The sequence below is a fragment of the Gymnoscopelus microlampas genome (assembly GCF_963454915.1).
Source record: "Gymnoscopelus microlampas genome assembly, chromosome: 12".
Taxonomy (NCBI): Eukaryota; Metazoa; Chordata; class Actinopteri; order Myctophiformes; family Myctophidae; genus Gymnoscopelus; species Gymnoscopelus microlampas.
Window position 1 is genome coordinate 52,977,156 of NC_139949.1, and position 10,000 is coordinate 52,987,155.

Below are 10,000 nucleotides of genomic sequence, written 5' to 3' on the forward strand. Positions count from 1 at the left end.
CCTGTCTAACACCCCCAGAGACCAGAGCTAAATGCATTAGACAGGATTGTTTCCCACAATTCTTTCACCCAGTGCCAATTGTCTTAAGTAATCCTGGGCGCTACACTCCCTCTGCCAGCCTAGGGAGAGCCCAGAGCCGAGCTCATGCCTCCTTCAATGCATGAGATGCTAGCAAGCCGCTTCTTATCACCTGACAGGGGGGAGTTTCCCCGGTAGAACGTAGTAGCGCGTGGAAGGAACACGTTATTCCAACCAGTTCCTTTCCCCTCCATCAGGCGCCCCGTCTGACCAGGGGGAGGCAGTATAGAGACCAGGGTTACTGCGTGTTTTTTGTGAAGGTACCTATACCTTAGGGCGTTGGTTCTCAAAGTGGGGTCCGGGGACCCCCAGGGGTACTTGAGGGAGTTCCAGGGGGTCCCCAGCAAAATGTGTGAAAATAGCATCACAATAGTTTTAACCTTTTATACTTTGGCTATTCAAAAATAGCAGATCTACAAGCTCATAGCGCGGCATGCAAGCTCATAGCGCGGCACCGAGTGCCGCGCTATGAGCTTGTAGATCTGCTATTTTTGAAAAATCTTGAAGATTTGTGCAAATCTTTGAATATATTTATTTTAAAGCGAACATTTTAACACAAATATTTGCTTCTGGGGGGTCCCTGGCACAACATATTTTCAGATGGGGGTCCCCGGCCAAATATATATCAATTTGGGGGTCCCTGGCATGAAAAAGTTTGAGAAGCACTGCCCTAGGGGACACGGGGAGAACATGCAAACTCCACACAGAAAGGCCCTTTCACCAACCTCACCTATAGGGTATGGGCACTGATGACGCGGAGGAGAGGACACGCCCCCCAGCGCTCAAAGCATCCCCGGCGGGAATCGAACCCTGGACCTTTTAGCTGTGAAGGATCTGCTGTTTCTGACGCCATGTGTGGTCCAGCCTCTGGACAGAAAGAACAGAGAGAGGGGTGATGGAAAAAGTACTACATTTTTTTTAACTTAAAGGATGACTTCACCGATTTTCAACCTATCTTCATATAATTGGTCCTCACTAATACCCATGATAAAATGGTACTATTTTTTTCTACTTGGTCTGTGTCTCGTAGGAGGGCTGTGGACAGTCCAGAAACCGTCTACCAGTGACATCATCGTTAGGCATGATTTTTTTTCCCAACAAGATTTCACATTTCTTATTTAGATTTTTATTAACACGAGAACAATGGCTTCTTTTATTGCATTGCAACTTTCTAGGAATAGAAAGCCTGCAGTTTCTATTAGCTTGGATTCCCCATTGATGATGTCACTGGTAGACGGGACTCTGAACTGTCCACAGCCCTCCTCTGAGACACAGACAGAGTAGAAAAGAATTGTACCATTTTATCATGAGTATTAGTGAGGACCAATTACAGTATATATGAAGATAGGTTGAACATCGGTGAAGTCGTCCTTTAAGTAAAAGTATCAATACTGCAATGTGGAAATACTCTGTTACAAGTAAAAGTCAAAAATTCAGGCACCTCTGATGCAGTGTGTGATGTGCACGTCACCTCTGTCTCTCTGGCGGACTATGACGTAGTCTACCATGTGCCACTGTTTGGAGCTGGGGTGCATCCAGGTGTTCTTGTATCTGTGGGCTTGTTGGAAGAGGGTATTTGTGATAGACAGCTCATACTGCACACATAGAGACAGCAGGCGTAGGCCATTGGAATTGTAACTGCCGTTGCCTTGGCGACCAAGAATGTTTGGCCAGGTAACATGGTCTGATCCCACAGGGGCATTGAAGTCCATGAGTAAGAAGAGCTTGGTATGGGCTGGTGTGGGTGTCAGTTGTCTTGGGCAGGATACCTGCATGTCTTACCAGCAGATTGTTTTAGGTGTTGAGCGGTCGTGCAGTCCTCTCACCACCCTCTCGCCTTCAGAGGGTCATGGCCCAAATGGTGCAGAAACTGCCACGTGTAGGACGGCCCAAGAAGGTGCAGCTTTGTTGTTCGGAAGTGTGCATCCCCTAGCCTTTGCTTAGAAAGACATAGCCTACAAGGCAGCGGGTGGATTTTGGGTCAGAGTTACCTTCTCCTAGCCTGTTCCTAAGAGGAATGACCTGCCAGGCAGCATGTGGTTTGGAATCAGAGTTTCCCTCTCCTATCCGATGTGTTGGCTAGACTGGGTACCATCTGGCATACCATACAAGCATGCAGAAGGACCAGGTCTGTCAGTAGGGACACACACTAATAACATTTGAGTACTTTCTCCACCACTGTTTTTATACCTAGGATAGTTCTCATGGTAACAGCTCGTGTTGTGTGTTACGTCAGACCTCGGCTCTGATCAGACTTATATAAAAGGTGATTAAGGACGTTGAATGATTCATTAGTGTTGTAGAGAGACAGAGACAGTACAGAGAGACATCAGAGACACATAGTACTGAGACATAGAGATAGAGGGACAGACAGAGACAGACAGTCAGACAGAGACATATAGTGACAGGGACAGACAGACAGACAGAGACAGACAGACAGATAGACATGTTCCGCTGGACGGTCAACACAGTGATGTCCGGACCGGCGGGTCCTGGCCACGCTGCCGTAGCCGTTGGACGCAGCAAGCTGTACGTCTTTGAAGTGTTCCGTGACGCGGAGACCCGCACGGGCGACAGCGATCAGATCGACATGCACGTCTTGGACACTTTCTCTTTGCGCTGGGTGACGTTGCTCCCCACAGGGACGCCTGAAAGAGGACATGGTGGCCACCTTGAGGATCGCTGGGTGCGCATAGGCCACACAGCTGTGCTGATAGAAGGTAGCATCTACATCTGGGGCGGGTTCGTGACTCGAAGGGAATCGGATTCCGACGATTATACATCCAGGGGCTCAATGGGCTCAATGAGCTCAATGGGCTCAATGAGCTCAATGGGCACCTCTGAGGGTCCCCGTTCAACTACAGTATACGGGAGGTGCCGCGGCGTGCTGTACGCATTTGATGTCGACACCCACAGATGGTTCAAACCCCAGAGTTCCGGGACCGTTCCAGAGGGGAGGGGCTACCACTCCGCCTGTGTCTTGGGGAAGGTCATGTTCATCTGTGGAGGATGGACCGGTGCGATTAAATACACTCATGACACGTACAAGTTGGACACCACCACAATGGTCTGGTCTTTAATTAACACCAGAGAAACTCCATCATCTAGTTCAACGTGGCTTGGTTCAACGGGGCCTGGTTCAACGTGGCCCTCTGCCACCATCATCGGCACAAAGATGTTTGTATTAGAGACCAAATGCCAATCCTCGCGTTTAAAATTCTACTTTAGGGAGAGGAACTACGTCAGCATCAGAGTGTTTGACACCGAGACCAACTGCTGGCTGAGCCGCACGCCTTCTCTACCACTTCCTCTCTACGACAACATTTTTCATTCTGCCTTCACCTACAAAGGAGAACTGTATGTCTTTGGTGGTAAAAAATATTCATATACATCACATAGCGACACCTTTAAGGATCTGTGGAGATTCAACCAAGAGACCGACTCCTGGACAAAGTCTGAGCCCCAGGGGAAACGCGGGACGGCCGGGATGAGCTGCCTGGTGGGAGATCGTATCGTCCTCTTGGAAGGATCCTCCCAAGAGGACGACGATCCTCCCAAGAGGAACCCCCACAACACCCTGTGCGTCCTGGACTTGAGTCCTAGTCTGGAGACGCTATGCAAGCTGGCGGTCATTCGGTACGATCTGGATCAGTCTGAACTCCCCCACAACGTCAGGTTTGAATTAGCGGCCATGGGCGGCAGCGGAGAGAACATCCCTTCCAACCAGATGAACCAGAGAAAGAGTCATGGCCCGTTGCCACAGACCGAAGACTGATACAAAGATGAGAAGGAAAAGGGACGTTTTGCAAGACCTTTTAAGTCTTTGACTGCCAGAAAAAAAATACATTGTGTGCTAAGACACTGCCAGCGACTTTCCGAGCGTTTTCTCTAACCTTTGAACAATCTTAGAATAGTATTCTTCACAACGATCCACCCACCGATCACTTTAAGAGACGTAAGGGGGTCTCGTTGACTCTGAGACAAAGATGTGACACCACAATAATCCATTCCATAGTCTTTGTCAGTTGAATGTAAGATGTTTTCACCCCAAAAACAACAGAACGCAGAGAAAAAGCATTTCTTTCCCCCAAATCGAATAACAAGGAAGTGAACGGGATGTTTTCTTTTTGCGATCACGTGAGTTTCCCTCTCCTATCCCATGTGTTGTCTAGACTGGGTACCATCGGATGTACCATACAAGCATGCAGAAGGACCAGGTCTGTCAGTAGGGACATTTCCTTAGCCAAAGGGCCCTTGCTGAGGGTAAGGGTCTACCTCTCTACAGCCTTCGTTTGCAGTGTATCGTCACGCCCAGGACAGTATTGATACTTTTATTTAAGTAAAACATTTGAGTACTTTCTCCACCACTGTTTTTATACGTAGGATAGTTCTCATGGTAACAGTTTGTGTTGTGTGTTACGTCAGACCTCGGCTCTGATCAGACTTATATAAAAGGTGATTAAGGATGTTGAATGATTCACTAGTGTTGTAGAGAGACAGAGACAGGACAGAGAGACATCAGAGACACATAGTACTGAGACATAGAGATAGAGGGACAGACGGAGACAGACAGACAGACAGACAGATAGACATAGACATATAGTGACAGGGACTGCCAGACAGACAGACAGACAGACAGAGACATATAGGGACAGCCAGGCAGACAGACAGAGAGAGACATGATCCACTGGACGGTCAACACAGTGATGTCGGGTCCGGCGGGTCCTGGCTACGCTGCCGTAGCCGTTGGACGCAGCAAGCTGTACGTCTTTGAAGTGTTCTGTGACGCGGAGACCCACACGGACGACAACTATCAGATCGACATGCACGTCTTGGACACTTTCTCTTTGCGCTGGGTGACGTTGCTCCCCGCAGGGACGTCTGAAAGAGGACATGGTGGCCACCTTGAGGATCGCTGGGTGCGCAAAGGCCACACAGCCGTGCTGATAGAAGGTAGCATCTACATCTGGGGCGGGTATGCAACTCGGAGGGAATTGAATCTTAATACATTCCCAATCATGTCCTTCAAATCCAAGGGCACCTTTGAGTGTTCCCCCCGTTCAGTTACAGTATTGAGGAGGTGCCGCGGCGACGTGCTTTACGCATTTGATGTCGACGCCCACAGATGGTTCAAACCCGAGAGTTCCGGGACCGTTCCAGAGGGGAGGGGCTACCCCTCCGCCTGTGTCTTGGGGAAGGTCATGTTCATCTGTGGAGGATGGACCGGTACGGGTGAATACACTCATGACACGTACAAGTTGGACACCACCACAATGGTCTGGTCTTTAATTAACACCAGAGAAACTCCATCATCTAGTTCAACGTGGCCTAGTTCAACGTGGTCCTCTGCCACCATCATCGGGACAAAGATGTTTGTATTAGAGACCAAATGCCACTCATGTTTTGAATTCTCCTCCGGGCAGAGGGACTGCGTCGGGATCAGAGTGTTTGACACTGAGACCAACTGCTGGCTGAGCCGCACGCCGTCTCTACCACCTCCTCTCTACAACAACATTTTTCATTCAGCCTTCGCCTACAAAGGAGAACTGTATGTCTTTGGTGGTAAAACATCTTCATATACATCACATAGCGACACCTTTAAGGATCTGTGGAGATTCAACCAAGAGACCGACTCCTGGACGAAGTCTGAGCCCCAGGGGAAACGCGGGACGGCCGGGATGAGCTGCCTGGTGGGAGATCGTATCGTCCTCTTGGGAGGATCCTCCCAAGAGGACGACGATCCTCCCCAGAGGAACCCCCACAACACCCTGTGCGTCCTGGACTTGAGTCCTAGTCTGAAGACGCTATGCAAGCTGGCGGTCGTTGGGTACGATCTGGATCAGTCTGAACTCCCCCACAACATCAGGTTTGAATTGGCGGCCATTCAAACCTTCGTTCACAACTAACCACCCGCGATGGCTTTAACTCATCCAGTGCCATTGACGTATAATACGTATGTATTAAAATACATATAATTTTTGGGGGTCCATGACATGAAAAAGTCACCACTGGTTCAGATCATTGGTAGGGAAATGTGTTCAACTCATGGGAAAGTGGAGATATTTGACTAAATGCACATTTTCGGCCACACTTTTTTTTTTTTTTTGTCTTTCGAAGAGTTGGTTCAGCCCTCTTTCTCCTCCCTGACTTGTACAATGGCGTCCTGATATGTTTTCCTGATAGACATTCAACATCATCTCTATGTATCAGTGGTTTTCAACCCTTTTCATATCAAGGTCCAGTATTTATTGGGCATTTGAGCCACTGAACCGTGTGATGAGATCTATACTCTCAGACCCAACACTTAGAATATGTTGTTATCGTTGGATAAGATTTTGTCCACAGATCTATAAGGGTCCATTTGGTTTCATTTTACACTCAAGAGTTAAAGATCTATAAGGGTCCATTTGGTTTCATTTTACACTCTCAAGAGTTAAAGATCTATAAGGGTCCATTTGGTTTCATTTTACACTCTCAAGAGTTAAAGATCTATAAGGGTCCATTTGGTTACCAACTCTCCATTTTAGCTGGGGATCACCTGCAACCCCCTCAAAGACCGCCGGTGGTCCCCGGACCACTGGTTGAGAACCACTGCTATTTACTGTATACATATTTGCTGTAGGGCAAACTACTCAGGTGTGTGTGTGTGTGTGTGTGTGTGTGTGTGTGTGTGTGTGTGTGTGTGTGTGTGTGTGTGTGTGTGTGTGTGTGTGTGTGTGTGTGTGTGTGTGTGTGTGTGTGTGTGTGTGTGTGTGTGTGTGTGTGTCTTTGAAATGCCACCCTAAGTCGTGCTGAAAGGCTCGTCTATACACACAAATCCACAGAGCGCTGCCCTGTAGGTGGCGCCACTATTGACTTGTGATGTCAGACTCAGTCAGCTGCTGCTGCGGTTCCGTCCGTCTGTTGACGTTACTCTTTACCTGCTTGGTTTATTACTAGCTAACAGTAGCCAACACTAGCCAACACTAACTAACACTAACTTGGTCGTGAAAAACAATGTCACCAAACTGCCAGCCAGTGACAGCCAGGTAAAAGAGTAACGTGTGAGCAGTCAGTGACTGCAGCTGACTGAGTCTACAGAGCAGCGCTCCGTGGATGTGTGTACGCCCTCATTGTTCACAGTGTTTATGGTGAAACAGAGATAACGGCTTCATGAATCAGGTTAGCATGGCTGTCCTCCAGCACCATGCATAGGGGATGAGAGGTGGTCACATGTTGTGTGGGTTGGTGTGACTGAGGAGTCCAGATAGACGTCGGACTAATTGGGAGGGAGGAGATGTACTGTTTTTATTTAATACAAATATTGAAACGGAGAAATCAGGTTGAATGGACTTCCCACTGATGTCAGGACAGCAGAGTCACTGCCCATCTTTTGCCGCAGGCTGAAAACCCACCTCTTCAGGAAACACTACCCTTCCTCTTTGCCTTGTCTGCTTGTTGTTAACTAGTTGTACGAACTCTTGTTTTATTGTTGTATTGTTTTATTGGATCTTGTTTAGTCGATACACTTATTTGTTTTAGCTCCTGCTCATTTGATTTTGCTATTTTGTCTCATCTGTTTAAGAAAGTAGGTAGCTGTTATATTGCACTTTTACCTTAGCGCTAGGTATACTCTTGGTTGCTTGTGTTTGCAGAAAATGCACTTAAAGACTTCTGGTGATTAGTAGTGTCGTTCCCTACCTATGTTGAATGCACTTATTGTAAGTCGCTTTGGATAAAAGCGTCTGCTAAATGACTGTAATGTAATGAATGGTGTTGTGATGCCAGGCCACACAGGCACAGTGCCAGGTCTGTGATATACATGCATTTTGACTGAGAAATGTAAAAACAGACAGACATATATCCCTTCTTCTTTAAAAAAATCTCTCTCTCTCTCTCTCTCTCTCTCTCTCTCTCTCGCTCTCTCTCCGCTCACAGACCTGTCCAGGAACCGTCTGTCAGAGATCCCCCCTGAGGTGTGTCTGTTCTCTCCTCTGGAGACCCTCAACCTTTACCACAACTGCATCAAGGTCATCCCCGAGGCCATCATCAACCTGCAGATGTTGACCTATCTCAACGTCAGGTACTGTAGGTCCACTCTGACACACACACGCACGCACGCACGCACGCACGCACGCACGCACGCACGCGCACGCACGCAGAGAGAGGCCATCATCAACCTGCAGATGTTGACCTATCTCAACGTCAGGTTGGTCCACTCTGGCTCACGTTGATTGATTGAATATTGTATTACACAGAAACAGTGGTGTAAAGTAACTAGGTACATTTACTTAAGTACTGTACTTAAGTACACTTTTGAGGATGTTTTACTTTACTGGAGTGTTTCCCATTTTGAATACTTTTACTTCTACTCCACTACATCTCATAGGCAAATAGTGTACTTTTACTTCACTGCAATTATTTGACAGCTTTAGTTACTAGTTACTTTGTAGATTTAGATTATTATAACAAAACATACATTAACCACTTCAGCCCTATATATGTTTCTGCCATTTGAAAATAGCCGATCTAGAAGCTCACAATTGTGAGCTTGTAGATCTGCTATTTTCAAACATTTGGACTGTGGACTATGACCCTGTTTCATTCTGTTGTGACTTCCTCTTTCAAACAAAGATCACATGACCAGAGGAGAAGACTGACTGAGGTTCATTTCCTCTTTTTCTCCTTTGAGCTGAACGTTAATTTAAAGGGACATTTCCCCTATTTTTATCTAGGTCTAGGACCCATAAACATGATCCTGGTGTGTTTTTTTGTGTTTTATCTGTATTTTTAGATTTTTATCCATATCCTCAGACACTCATTTGAGTCATAGTCTCTTTATCTCACCTTATTTCCTGACTACAATGTAGACCACACCCCCACGCAGCCTCCCCTCCCCAGAAGGAAGGACAGTGCCCCAAAGCATTATGGTCATTGTAGTAATGCAGCAGTCCAGTCAAACCGAAGTCAAACACACAGACTTCTATATTTTTCTGGCCATAGGGTAATCTACTACAAATATTAACATTGAGTGACTGTAAGTTCTTCCAGTGGTGAAATGCTCCTTTAAAATGACCTGACCAACCCAGTTACTAGCAGTCACAACAACTATAGCCAGGGGTGCAATGCTCAGTGGACGGGGTTGCACGCCGAGCAACCACTTATTTGGCCAGGGGGACGTGCAGGCACACGCATAGATTTAAAACTACTTTAAATTCACACTTCATCAAAGTTTACAAAGGCTCCCGACTCACGCCAGGTACATTAACATAGGAATTAGCCTATATGCATATCAATTGCCCATTGTGTGACCTGTACTGTAGGTGTTAAGCGACGTGCGCGTCGGTCATTAAAATAGAGAGCAACCACTTCTCAAATGAGCATAACATCACTGACTATAGCCTACTATATGGAATGAACTGAATGACTGAATGAACTGAATGCAGCAGCCAGAGCCGGGGTGATGCGTCTTTGATGATGCAGAGGGCCACTATATTTACACACTCACTCCAGAGGGACACATTGCATATAGTGTCGGGTCCATTCTATGTCACACAAAAGTAGCAAAAATAGCAGATCTACAAGCTCAAAACGCGTCGCAGTGCGACGCGTTTTGAGCTTGTAGATCTGCTATTTCTGCTATTTTTGAATTGGAATGCTGTTTTTTGTTTTTGTGCTGTATTTTAATTGGAATCCTGATTTATTTTTTATTTTATTTCAAATGCATTTAGTTATACTTATAACTTAAACTTAGCTTAGTTATTACTTATGTTAACTTAAATACAAATACATTGGACATAAAAAAAGAGGAAAACATTTTTATACTAGCCAGTAAGCTGCTAATATAGACTGAAGTCATTAAAGCGGGTCATGTTTGTATTCATTCTTGTCAGTGTTCTGATATTAACGTGCGGGCCGCATTAGGTGAAGGCGGGGGCCGCAT

At 46.6% G+C, this 10,000-nt stretch overlaps 1 protein-coding gene across 1 annotated transcript in view; it reads left to right on the forward strand.

Moving 5' to 3' along the window:
- lrch2 (leucine-rich repeats and calponin homology (CH) domain containing 2) overlaps positions 1 to 10,000 on the forward strand; it is a gene marked incomplete at its 5' end in the record, with an annotated part of 71,143 nt that overhangs the window by 14,923 nt on the left and 46,220 nt on the right. The window contains one exon of the mRNA XM_084074404.1: positions 7,996 to 8,140. Coding sequence (XP_083930530.1) covers positions 7,996 to 8,140 — 145 coding nt within the window. The remainder of the gene's footprint in view (positions 1 to 7,995; positions 8,141 to 10,000) is intronic.